Source organism: Centroberyx gerrardi, chromosome 10, assembly GCF_048128805.1.
Source record: "Centroberyx gerrardi isolate f3 chromosome 10, fCenGer3.hap1.cur.20231027, whole genome shotgun sequence".
NCBI lineage: Eukaryota > Metazoa > Chordata > Actinopteri > Beryciformes > Berycidae > Centroberyx > Centroberyx gerrardi.
Window position 1 is genome coordinate 6,250,331 of NC_136006.1, and position 13,640 is coordinate 6,263,970.

At 41.2% G+C, this 13,640-nt stretch overlaps 1 protein-coding gene across 2 annotated transcripts; it reads right to left on the reverse strand.

Annotated features, from left to right (window-relative positions):
* Positions 1-550: 550 nt before the first annotated feature.
* On the reverse strand, positions 551-12,686 carry LOC139911523 (interferon alpha/beta receptor 2-like). 2 transcript variants are annotated; one of them, XM_071899075.2, is made up of 7 exons: positions 12,196-12,686; positions 11,505-11,637; positions 9,985-10,163; positions 8,666-8,826; positions 6,088-6,250; positions 4,157-4,278; positions 551-2,284 (listed from the first exon to the last, which is right to left on the reverse strand). In XM_071899075.2, exons 1-7 carry the CDS (start codon positions 12,236-12,238, stop codon positions 2,099-2,101), a joined length of 987 nt encoding a protein of 328 aa, XP_071755176.2. In that variant the 5' UTR covers positions 12,239-12,686; the 3' UTR covers positions 551-2,098. The 2 variants fall into 2 exon arrangements, with proteins under 2 accessions (XP_071755176.2, XP_071755175.2); XM_071899074.2 differs by having other exon boundaries at positions 11,505-11,661.
* Between the last annotated feature and the right edge of the window lie 954 nt (positions 12,687-13,640).

The window sequence follows — 13,640 nt, forward strand, 5'->3', positions numbered from 1 at the left end:
TGCAGAATTAGGTTTATTTCTGAGGGACAAGTCTTTCTAGCGATGTCATTGGCTTGATAAAATGTAAACAACAATTTCAAAATGTGATTACAAAGCGTAAATAATATAATTTGGATGGAGAGCTTGTGAAATTGTGATGGTCAAGCGTTTCATTTGCGATTACGACAGCAGAATAAAATGGAGCTAATTAATTCATTTTTCTGACCCATGATAAGTAGGTGTCATTTTGTATTGCGATATATTGAATTTCGATATATCGTCCCATCCCTACTGTCTATATTGTACAGTGAAGGACAACAGTCATTCTTATACATTCTTTAATTGGGACAACTGCAACAGAGTGATATAATAGTGAAATTAAACTTTCAGAGGGACTCATTTACTGATATTAAAATGCTGCATGTTGCACCAAGTATTGACGATGAAGAATAAAATCTACAAGGTATCGGTGTTGATTAGAGTGTTCTTTATTGAGAAAAATGATTTGAAAGAGGTATCATTTCCACACGTGGTTGATCAAAATGCATACAATACAAAACTTGAAATTCAATGCAGGCTCATGAAATGGAATCAAAGATCACAGTTTATTATATGATACAGTAGTTTATCAATAAGGACGGTAACAGACAGACAGCTACTCCTCATTTGGTAGAAGACAGCAGTTATTTGTTTGGTTTTAACAGTTTAAGGGCAGACAGCATCATGCACCCTCCCTCCTCCTCTTCCTCCTCCTCTTCCTCCACTTTAAACAAAGCCAGAATCACTTTAATCACCAGCCACAACCATAAAGGATTTACTCTTGGTAACAGTGCAGAGACAAAATTAGGAACATTTTCAGAGTTTCACAGTTAATACTGACACACATGCTACCAGTGTTGGGGGTAACGCGTTAGAGTAGATTACTCTTTTCTTTTTTTTTTTTTAGAGTAATCAGATCTTTTTTTGTGGTAACGAGTAGCTTAACGTGTTAGTTTTTCAATTTATGTAATCAGTTATTAGTTACTTTCTCAAACTTACATTTCGCTACTTTTATTTTTCTTTCAAATGGTTAAATGTTCAGACCGGATCAGTTCAGGCTCCGTTGGTCACCGGGGTGAAGTTAGTTTGATATATTCACCGGTTGATGCGCCTTTTAACGTCAATAGCATAATGTTTGTCAAATTCTTGTAGAGAGGAACACAGAGCCAATGTTTCACAGTGTTGATAAAGTCAAAATCACCTGCGGTTGTGATGTAGTGACGGCAGAAAAGCATCCAGTCGGTCCAAACCCCCACTGAGTGTTTACTGTGGAAGCAGGTGACTGAAAGCTGCCTTGATGTTTTCTTTAAACAGTAGATTGTTACTTCAGGCCCAGACGTGATGATTAGTGATGATTTCTGTACAATAAGAGCGATGACATCAGCAGAAGACGTATTTTAAAGGCATGGTTTTAAGTGGGTAACGTGAAAGTACTCTAACGCGTTACTTTTAATAAAGACTAACTTTGTAACGTAACTAGTTACTATTTAGGGCAAGTAACGAAGTAACTAGTTAGTTTCAAAAGTAACTTTCCCCAACACTGCATGCTACATGTTACGCTCCATTTCCCTCCACCCAAAACATCTTACTGTGATGCTAAACTGCAGCCTTCACCCTCAACTAGAGCTGGGCGATCATTCAATATTATCGTTTATCGTCTTCCAGTGGAATCATATGGGGATGATATGGTGATTTTGGGATATCATGACGCACAATTCTGCTGTCTGAACTGATGATAACAAGCAAATTGTATTTAAAAACTCTGACAAAATGAGATATGGCAGGACGAACATTAAGTTGATTATTTAATGTGATTTTGCATACGTGAACTGTATTGTGATATATATTGATATTGATTATTGTCATATTGATTTCAACCGTATCGCCCAGCCCGACCCTTAGCGTCTTCCTCCTCTTCGAACCAGTTCTCCTAAAATAAATTCCCAGCCTTTTCCCTCCTCCCTCCACCTTATACGCTTTTTCACCTTCGACATCTTCCTCCACCTTAAACAAGTTATCCTGATTCTTGTCCGCAGCCTCTCCCCTCGCTCTTTCTCTCCACACCTCCACCTTAAACACTTCAGTTTGATGGCAGACCCTCGTCTTCCTCCCCCTCCGCCGAGCTGCTGCGCCGCAGGCCAGCAGGACCGTGGAGAGCCGGGAGAGAGTCGGCCGAGGCGTCTTCATGTGTCTGGGAGGCTGAGATCTGGTTCGACGGTTCAGGCTGTGCACCTCCAGGGTTTTGGCCTTGGAGGGGGATGTACGACTAGGGGGAGAGAGAGAAAGAGAAAGAGAGAGAGAGAGGGAGAGAGAGAGAGGGGAGAGAGAGAGAGAGGGGGGGAGAGAAAGAGAGAGAGAGGGGGGAGAGAGAGAGAGAAGGAGAGAGAGAGAGAGGGAGAGAGAGAGAGGGAGAGAGAGAGAGAGGGGGGGGGGGGAGAGAGAGAGAGAGAGAGAGAGAGGGAGAGAGAGAGAGAGGGAGACAGAGAGAGAGAGGGGGGGAGAGAGAGAGAGAGAGAGAGGGGGAGAGAGAGAGAGGGGAAGAGAGAGAGAGGGAGAGAGAGAGAGAGAGGTGACTTACTTGCTGATAATGGGATAGTAAGAGTGTGTCTTGTAAGAAATGCGCCCCGTTCCTCCAAATTCCTATATTGTTGTTATAGATTGGCTTCAATTATATTGAATGTATTGAATTTGTATATATAATCCATTATTTATTTGACTTCCTCCTTTGTAAATGCTTTGGCAACATAGATCCTTTCTGTCATGCCAATAAAGCAGGTTTGAATTTGAATTTGAATTTGAGAGAGAGAGAGAGAGAGAGAGAGACTTTCAGTGGCTGTGTTTATATAACCCTGCACCCTAACCATACTCCAGTCAAGGTCTCCTTAGGATTCAGTTGTTTACATGAACCTCTGATACCCTGCAGCTGAGTGTCTCTGCTGCCTTGAATAAACCAGTTAACAGAATATTCCTGTCCACAGGTAGAACAGTCCGTCTGCATAAAAGTATGAAAGTCCCCTCTTCTTCTTACTTCTAATACATACAAAATATGTGACGAATCACAACAGCAGTCTGCGCAATCCTCTTGATGCTCCTGACAAAAAGAGATCAGGAACTAATGCGGAAATAGAGCGCACAACTCAAAAAAGGTCAAATGTCAATGAATATGTCTTAGACTGGGTGCAAAGTTAAACGGTTACTGAAATTAAAAAGAAATGACGAGCGCTCCAAGTGTGTGGACTAATATGTCCAAAATAGAGACCTGATACTGTGCCAAACATTAACTCACAGGGTGCGTTGGCTAGAGTTCAGGTAAGGTAGGAGGAAGCTGCACACCTTAAATACAGGCAAAAAATGCCAATAATGAACAAAAGCCTGGTAGCAAAAGATGATCTTATTTAATCAGATTAAAGGTGCACAAAAGAAAATGTGCTCAAAGTGCACAAAGTCAAAAAAAAGGACTAATATGTCGCCATAATGTGTTTGTCTGTTGTTTCTGCCGTGTTTTAAGTATAAATGAGGACATATTGGCTCCTGACAAATAACCTCAGGCCACAGCCAATTATACTTTTCTAGGTTAACATCAAAATGTACCCATAATGCTGTGCAAGTCTGAGTTTGTGCAGATGGTGAAAACCAAAAGTGAGAGGAGTAAGATGTTTCCACAGTAGCCAGTTTAATATGGGAGTAAGCCGGGTTTCTCGTAATCAAAGTATGAGTTTACCCACGTTATTCTAGTTATGGCGAAAAAACAGCTTACTTGAGTAACCAATCAACTGATCAAAATAACTGATCAAATCGATTAGGATCCTGAGACACTCTGTTGATGCCTTTAAAAAGCAGCTAAAGACTCATTTATTCAAACTGGCCTTTGTCTCGCCTCGTGCTGTCTAGTGTTTGTATTTTGTGTGTTAAGTTTTATTGTTCGTTTCTTTTTACTGTATTTATGGTCTTATTTTTATTTTTAACAATTTTACTCTTGTGAAGCAATTTGTGACCTTGCTCTGTGAAAGGTGCTATGCTAAATAAACGTTTACTTACTTTACTTACTTACACTCTTAAACGCACATACAGTATCAGGCTAAAACCTCAACAGGCAACGGATTATGACAGTCGCAGCACGCCGAGTCAGATCGATTACCAGAAGTCTGGGTAGGTGTTGTCGCGGTAACTTGGAGGTCAGGTGACCGCCGTAAACGACAAATCCAACGAGGAGAAGCCCCAGCAGAGAGAAGACAAACAGCAGGCCGAGGACGACATGCACTGTCAGACAGAGGAGAGAGAGACGGTGGTTAGAAAATCAGTGTTATTGTTAAGAAATTCCATGACTTTTCCATAACTAAATCCGAGTAATTCCACGACCTAAGGATGTCATTCCTTCCTGGTTTGATAATGTTGATTTTCTACGCAGAGAAGTTGCTTTCCACTACAGTTGGGCTGAAAACCATCTAATCCAATTCTACAAATGTGCGAAACAAGTGGTAAAATACAGGCTGGTGTATTCCTGTAAAATGACTCATTTGTTAAATTCCCTGATATTCTCCGACTTCCCCAGAGAATTGATCAAATTCCCTGACTTTCCCTGTCTGGAAAATCCCTCCTTAACTTTCATGATATCCCAGAACTTCCATCACCAGTGGAAACCCTGATAAAAAATGATAAGATGGTACTGGAAATTGAGTTTAGGGTCAATTTACATTTGGATTTCACTAATTAATTTGCTAACCTGAACCACAACAGGGGTTGGGGGTCAAGTTTCACTGATAAATGCCAAATTCGACCACATTCAGCTCGCAGACTTGAAAACGCTCCGCCTTTGAAAGGAACCGTTAGGCAAATTCGACACCTGTTCCTCTTTTAGCCAGGAGCTAAAAGTAGTTTGAAAGATTGTATTACAACAAACGTATTCAGATTTATCTACAACATCTGAAAGACTGTTTCAGTTCCAGTGGAGGAGAGCTGAGGGACAGATGCAGGATGGGGGATTTTTTGATGCTATCATGATACATCAACTCTCATCCTCATATTATAAACTGTATTATAAACTATGTTAGACAAAAACATGAAATAAAACTGTTAAGTGTTGCAGATGTGGTGAATAAGGCTGTAGTACTGGAACATGGAAAGAAACACTTTACATTTGTGTACACTATTGCATAATTTTTTTTTGTCATCTTGAATTTTAAGCAAAAGTCAGATTCCCACAATCTTTTGCTTTCACTTACGCGTTCATGTGCTATCGGATATATCAGAAAATTGGAAATTTCACATGAACGCTCTCCAAAGTTGGATAATTAAGTCGGAAACTCTGAGAAAATTTTGATACCTGAGTTTCCGAGTTACGATACAATGGTGACGTTTAACCTTCTCAACAAGGTGAAAAAATTAAGTTTTGTGAGTCAACAGTAAGAAAACTCATAGATGCTCCTTCATTGCAAGTTTGAAGTTAGCCAGACTACCCAAACGTCTGTTTGAATGAAGTTCATCTAATTAGCTTGTTAAAGTCGAGATGAAACGGCATTTCGAGAGTATCTAACTTCCGTATCGTGACGTATTTCCGAGTGAAACAGGAAAGACAGGCGGGACATAACGTTGGGAGGAATTTGATTTGAACGTTGAAAAGTGGGCGTGTCATAACACCCGAAGACACACCGAAGTACCGTGCTGTTGCTAGCTAGCTAACTAATGAATCTTAGCCTCTTAGCTCTGTGCGCTAAAAGTTGAAGATTGATTGATGGGTGGATGTCATGATATTATTGGTTGAAATTGGTTGAGGCATGCTTATGTAAGCACACGGCATATTTTGTTTTACAGGAAGAAAACATGATTGAATTTTGATATAAGAATACAAAGAAATTGATTTTTTGTATTTTTTTTGGCATGTATTGTTAAATAGGTGCACAATATGACCGGGGATGTGATCTAAAAGGGTTAAAAAGGCATTTTTCATTTCATCTCGACTTTAAGCAGCAGAACGGCCATGTTTGTCTTCCAGGTTTGATTTTCAGACAAAATGGCACATAAACGCAAGACAGACACCCATTCTCCCTCAGAGTTACGACACCCATCTACCTGAGCTGCTGTCTGGAGGAGGGCTGGTGAAGGCACAGTGGGCTTTAGTGGGAACAGCATGGGGGTTGAAGACTGTTGTCACGGTGACCGTCACACAATACTCCACCTCCGGCTGCAGGTAGCCAATCACAGACTCCTCTTCGTAAGGCAGGTTCAGGCTGAACTGCAACACAAAACACATCAGACAAACTAAAGGGCAAAATCCATGAGATTCTAGTTTTTTTTTTTTAATTCAGTCTCCATCTTTGTTGCTCAGCCTCATCACTGAGCTTAATCGCTCCTTTCAGCCCACGATGTTATCTGTATTGATCTGAATTCCTTTACTAATACATATCCTTGCTTAAAGTAAATATTGCCTGCCTCAAATTATTACCCGGGCCTTCTGGATGTAGCACATGCAACTACAGAATTTCACATTATTAAACTGAGATGTGGTTGTGAATCTTTAGGTGCTACATGGATCATAATCATGTAGTTGATGCTAAAGCAGCAGCATTTTATGACTCTCCTCACTTCTCTTCTCCTTTTCTCTTGTGCTGGTTTAGTCTCTGATCCCTTCCATGTCTTATCAGGGTTGTGTATACTGTAACTGGAAGAAGTGTGGGCTGAGAAGATAAAAAATCACAGATATGAAGTTGTCCCCTGTCTCTGTGTGTGTGTGTGTGTGTGTGTGTTGGCGTACAGTACCGCTCAACAGGCTGAGTGTTTCCTCGAACACAAGCAAACACGAGCCGGTGAGAGGAAGATGTGGGCAAAAACCACACGCGCTGTTTAAAACGAAAAACAAGCCATCTGAGGAAATATGTAGCCTTCGACGCGATAAGACGAGCATTTGTTCTCCTCGATATCCTGATCGGCTTTTTCAAGTGTGTTTCGGAGAGATAACGAAGAGCTGCCTTGTGGGTTCACTGTTTTGATTTCTTGGTATTCCATGCTGCTCTGAGCCGAGTTTCATATCATCTAAACACACGCAACCTGGTTTAATACTGCAGGCGCTGAAGGTAGCTGGTAAATATCACTGGTGAAAATCAGTGTTGATTGAGGACACAGAGATCCTGTCATTCTACCTCTGAGGTGTTTCTACCACATCATTTTATCTTTACCTCTATGGTCAGTGGCACATTATTATATATATGTGCAAAATGATGATCTAATTATCAAGATAGACTGGTCAGTGACCCTAAATTGGAACTGCTACTACTACTAGACTTTACAAACAGAAGGCCAGAAGTTCAAAAGCGCCCCTACGTATGAATTTCTAAAAATGGTAGATATGATTTCTAGTAGGGTCACATTACCAATTGGAACTAGTCTTTATGAAATCTCTAGTTATACTTCACTTGAATACATTACTATAACTACAAGTGAACTATAAGCACATTAGAAGCATAAATACTTAGTACTTAAGATACTTTATAGATGCTTTATAATGATCAGACTACTGATACTACTACAAATTTGCCCCATGAATACTTAAAGGACTACACAACTACAACTACACAAATTTGCTCCATAAAGTATTCAATGGCTAATATCATGCTCTGATTGTAATGTTTATAATGTGCTTATAATGCCTTATGAGCATAACGTCAAGTCAAGTGTTACTGTACAAGCCCGACTTCTTACTGCTGGACTTTGGACCCATCTAACGCAAGAGGAATGTTTTGGAAAACTTTTCAGATATCAGAAATCACAGGGAAAGGTTTGGTAGATAGTTGGTTGAGACACTAGAGGTGTTACAATATTCTAATTTTGTTCTACTGTGTTTCAAGACGGAAGTGTTTTTAGGTCTAACATTGGATAGACGCAGTATAAATGCATGATAGGTGGACCACTGTAAAATAAACAGTACAACCACTTCCTGGAACAAGCTGGTCTCAGACTGAGAGGAGGAAGAAGCTGTCACTCTGCCCCCCTTTCCAGATATCACACATGTTATTGCAAAGCATGGTGGGAAAAAAAATTGCAGATCCATCTGCTCACAATGTATTGGTGTTAATGGAGAGGGTGCAAGATACAGCCTTCTGTTGCAGGTCAAGTATCTACTGATGGGGGTCTCTACTCTGCATCCTCCATTGTTTCTCCACCTGGTGGATCTGGAGGGAAATCTGCTGGATCGCTTTACGGCACAAAACAGGAAGAGGTTCTGTTCTTCCAGAGCAAACGGGGCTAAAGCTGAAAGAGTTTCTGGCAGCAGATGGTGGAAGGAGGGAAAGGAAGATGGAGAAATCACTTCCAACATGTTGATCCTCTTCAGTAACAACAAAGAGAAAACAAACGCATGTGGAGCGATGCCAGGGAGAAGGAGGAGGGGGGACGACATGCTCTCTTCTGTAACAGGAAGCAACGGGGCTTATGGGAAATGTGGTCTTAATTTTGAGAAACACTAACACTAACAATACCACTGGTTTGAGAAAGAGGCTATCCATCGTCTCGGCCGCAGTCTCATTTTTTTTTTCAACTTTTCACAATGAATTTGACAATTTCTTTGTTTGATTTATCTTTTAAAACATATACAATCTTTGGTCTGAGATCATCGCTTCTTCTCTAACCTTACAGACCCTGACTGTAACCGTACCTGTGCACCATCCCTGGTCCTGCGCACGAGGCAGCGCAGCTCTCTGTACAGATCCAGGAGCTGCTGGCGCTGCTGGAGCCCCCTAGCTACGGGAGGACGGACCTGCAGGACCAGGCAGTTCCCACAGCCAGACACCGACACGTCTGGAGGGCCCAACACAGCTGCAGGGAAACATTAACTGGCTTTCAATCCACCGTGAACAGATTCATCACAGGTCAAGTGGTAGTAAATCAGCAAATTATTTGAAGCAAAGAAGGTTGGCATTGAGAAGATGTTGGGGAAGAATAATTTGCAACATTCACCATCCAAATGGGTCACTAATGGACACATTAAGTGGGCAGATTCTTTGGACTACATGCTAATCTGAATTAAGAAACATGGGTAAGTAAATTGAAGATTGGAGTTTTAGTTCTACAAACATTTCTCGGATGTAGAGCTGCTCTGGAGGCAGAAACAATCTGATTGGTTGCGTTAAACCTCAATAGGCGGAGCCATAGTTTTACTGTAATTTGAGCCCAGTGAGAAAGGCAAAGGAGTAAGAGAAAAGGAAGCTAATGAAGCCTAGAGCTCTGCAACAAACTGAAAAAGTTAGTTCAAACTAGCCAAACTAGCCTATAGCTATCTAGGTAAGCTAGTTAGCTAGCTGCTGACCTTCCAACATCATGAATGCCATTGTCACAAAGGAATGAAAAAAGAAGTCATTTCTTTTGACCAGAGTTCCTTCTTTGCCATTCAATTTTGCCAGAGTTAGCTAACTTGTGCTCTTTTGGCTCCACCCACTGATGTTTAACTCAACCAATGAGATTATTTCTGCCTCCGGAGCAGCTGTGCCTAATGCTTCTGAGCTAATGCTGCATTCCATGGAACTCGGAACTCTGAGAAGAACGAGTTCCAACACGGAACAGTGCAACAGAACGGACAGAACGTTCAAGTCGGAATTCCCAGTCGGAGATCTATTCCGCCCGAGTTCTCCGACGTAAACACAGCTGACGTCACAGCATCAATTTGTACTTAATAAAACTTGATTTTACTTGATATGTAAAACGTGTTGGAACAACTTTATCGTTTCCATTTGTAAAGTAATTCAGTTGACTTGTGCTTCGTTACTAGATAGAAGTCTTTGCTAGTATGAACTAGCCTGCTCACATTACTACAGCTGTCAGATAGCTAACGTTAACATTAATGGGCAAAGGCCATGTTTTCCCGAGAAGACGCACTGGAATCGAAAGTCGGTAATTCCAACTTGGAAATAAGGACTTCCGACTTCCAATGGAATGCAGCATAAACCTCCAGTCTGTAAGTAAGTTGGGGCATCTCACTGTCTATCACAGGATGGAACAGCCCGGACAGCGTCCAGTTGGACACCTGGCTGGGTGTGAAGGCCTGGACTCGGGCTCGGTACTGATCCAACGGGTCCTTGAACGGTCTGGTGAGGTTACATGTCTGTCTGGCCGTCAGCTCCAAACAACCTGTCACCGGCTTCCAGGAGTTCTTCCTCCTAGATGAAGTGATATGGGGGAGGCGGGAGGGAGAGACTGGTAGATATCCACTGATAAGAATAGAGGTGATAAAGTGTCATCCTGATAAATCAACTTACACCACAGGCAGTGGAGGATTGATGCAGGGAGGGAGGGAAAGGGTGAGAGAGAAAATATATATATCAACATGCTGATAAGCATGTTGGTGCAGATAACATTCACAGCTGAGTAAAAGGCAACTTACAGTGCTGTATGCGTCATCCTGATACAATGACACACGCACAGTTACGACAGCACTTCAAGTACGCAATCTTGGAGAAAGGAAAGCACTTACTCATAAACAGTGAAGTGCTCAAGAAACGAAAAGGAAACCTCTGCCCCAGCTGTCCTGGGCTGACTTACTTTCACAGGTAGGAAACTTAAGACCAAACTGGGCAGCAGCATAGACTAACATACAATTTGGTGGACAGGTTTATCAGTAACATGACTGCATACATTTTCAACATGGGCAGCCTTAGTGGGAACTGAACCCCTAACCCAGACAGTGTGATTGTTTGATTTTGCCTCATCTGACAAGAAGCAATGTCTGAGCTTGTTGTAAGTGTCTGACCGGTAAATTAAGAGCTTCTTAAAGGATTGCACTGACTTTTTGGGAATTTTGCTCGTTGGTCAACTTACTTTTTACATGGTACAAGAGGAGTACCACTAAAATCTTGAAGTGCCCATAGGCAACTAGTATTGTCTAACGTATGAAGATAGATCTGCTGCAGCACAGACCGCTGTGGGGTGAAAGGCGATTCCTGGCGGAGTGATCTAGTTCTGGACGGTCAGGTCAGATTGTAAACAGTAGAGTTAAGTAGAAGACGATCCGCTGAGTGGAAACAGTCGGTGCTGCTGCTTTCTGGGCCGTGGAGAGAAATACGTTGGTCGGTCTCGGTATCATTTTCACAAACAGATTTTTTGGAGATATTCTGACAAACAGTTTGGACTCATTGTTGCAGCAAGAGGCAGCGGAGCTCGCTGCTTCAACTGACAGCTGACTGGAGACAAGACTGTCTGTGGGACCAAGTACTACAGGTATGAAGAGACTAATTAGATATAGGTGCAAAATCACCAAACTTATCCTTTAAGTATTTCAAATGTTGACATCCTGGTGGCTCAGGTGCTAAGGTGCAGACCAGGGACTCAACATCGTGGTCCTGAGTCTGCTTCACAACCAACATCACATCACCCCACTTCCTTTCCCTCTTTCCCAGCTTTCTTGAGACTCTCCACCGTATACTACCTACACAAAACTCAATTCCCACTCTCTGAAATAATGTTTACTTTCTTCCCCGTTTGTCTCCGGCTGTATCCAGTACCTGAAGCGGAGAACGTGAACTCTGAAGCGTGCGTCGGCGGCGGTCCCCGGGCCCGGCAGGAAGCTGAGGGTGTGCTCCATGTTGAAGGAAGCGATGGAGACGTTGAGAGGAGCAGAGAGAGAAACACCCGCCGCTGGAGAGACGGACAGAACCAAATCTGTTAAAAAACATCGACAAATAAATAAAATACGCATAAAAAAAATAACCTGCAATCACAGATACGATGACAGAGATGAGAAGTGTTTTTTAAAATTTTCATGAATATTGATGGGTCATTCTAAAGAAACTTGTTTACTTTATAACTTATAAATATACTGTGTCACGTATACTACTCATTATGTAATGCATGCAGGTATAAAAGAAGCAATTACATATGTATATAAATTTGAGAGGTTGCAAAATGATCAGAAAACACAATGCATTTACTACCCCCTCCTAACAAAAACACACACACACACACACACACACCTATCCACACACACACACACATACACAGGTCAGACCAAGGGGTAAAGACAAAGGGAACAGAAAAAACACAAAAGGCTAGGATGCAGAGACAGCAGAGACAAAACGACGCACAACTTCCCTTCACACAACTAACAAAACCTCACTCACACCTATACAGCTCAACGATAACAAGCATTCACCTCACACACATTCTCCCTTTAACCCTCCTCCCAGTGAGTATTACCAAGGTGTAAGTGCAGAAGAAGTGGTATCCACAACCCCATCATCCCTCCATGGACTGTGTTATGGCGCACCGTAAAAGTCTGGGGCTTTGGCAGGATGATAAGACTGTTGTGTTTGGGTTAGAGCACAACGTATAGAGGGGAAGAGGGGGGGGGTTGGGAGAGACGGCACACTAGTTAACATGAACCAGGCTGAGTTTCAGTTTCCCCAGAAGTCCCTCCCTGTGTTTTTTACCCCACGATTCCTGCATTTAACTCAGTCAAGTCTCGCACTCGCTGGAGAAGTGCATGGGGCACTGGAGGTTAGCTGACAGCACTCTGCCTTCTTGTATCTGATGTTTTTTGTGTGTGTTTTTTTAATTGTGTTGATATCATATTTGACTGTGTGTGCCATGTTAACATGAGTTTCAGTGCAAGGTAAGCTTGAAGAAATCTTAAATTCATACAGTATCTACACGTGTTTTGTTTTACTGCAATTGTATAAATGGTAAAACATGCCTTAATTTCTAAGATGTAACTTTATTCTGTTTGAAAAGATGTAACAGCTTAACACTGAATCATATGACTCCTTTAAACAGTTTGGTACTGGGTTATGTAAAAGTTTTACAGTCATTAATATAAAAATAGAAAAAAACATATGGCTAACACAGATATGGAATTGTTTGGTTACATTATTTGAATTAAAATGGTTCTATACTGTAACTTGCAATGGCATATGTATGACACAAAGTGAAATTCCTGTTAATATACTGTATACAATAGGATATGGGAAAAACACAGTAATGGAACATATCTGCCTTTACATATAACATTCATTCACTAACATTCATCATCCAGTCATGATTTTTTCATTGCATATTATACTATATTACTATATACTATACTTATACTTTGTTACTGAATAAAGGTGTGGAAGATTCTCTAATAACAACATACAAAAAGTAAAAACAATAAAAAAATAAAAAAGCAATACAGTACTCATATTTTTGTATGCTAATGACCTTTCAACTAGTATTTTTCAGCTTGGGCTTGTGCAAAACTATCTTCACTAATTAAAACTTTCAGTGCAGGTTGAAGGAGATTGCATGGAGTTCATTTAAAGGAAAAATCCACCTTTGAAAACTCTTACACTGTTAGATATCATCAAATTGTGTTGTAATATACTTTTTTGGTGTATCCAGTCCTGTTTTTCCAGAAGGCTAAAACGTGAGAGTGGTGCCTCTTACTCAAAATACACCTAGAAAGAAGCTGTTTTTCATTTATTCCCTCAGACTGACGTTTACCGTTGATGTTTTAGATATTTGAAAATGTTCGTGTCACTAAACTTAAATAGTAGCTGCACTGGAAATATCTCAACATGACGTCACATCGTCTACATTTGGCCAGTTATCCCAGGAATACGAAAAACACGCCACCAAACCCCAAAATGGACCCCGGGATGCAAGAT

What these genes read in the sequence shown, in the direction of transcription:
- LOC139911523 (XM_071899074.2), bottom strand. Translation starts at nt 12,238, where the DNA reads ATGATGGGGTTGTGGATACCACTTCTTCTGCACTTACACCTTG. An exon ending in GTTCCATCCTGTGATAGACA is followed by an intron (nt 8,827 to 9,984) that starts GTGAGATGCCCC and finishes GTTTCCCTGCAG; the next exon opens with CTGTGTTGGGCCCTCCAGAC. An exon ending in AACACCTACCCAGACTTCTG is followed by an intron (nt 2,285 to 4,156) that starts GTAATCGATCTG and finishes CTCTCCCCCTAG; the next exon opens with TCGTACATCCCCCTCCAAGG.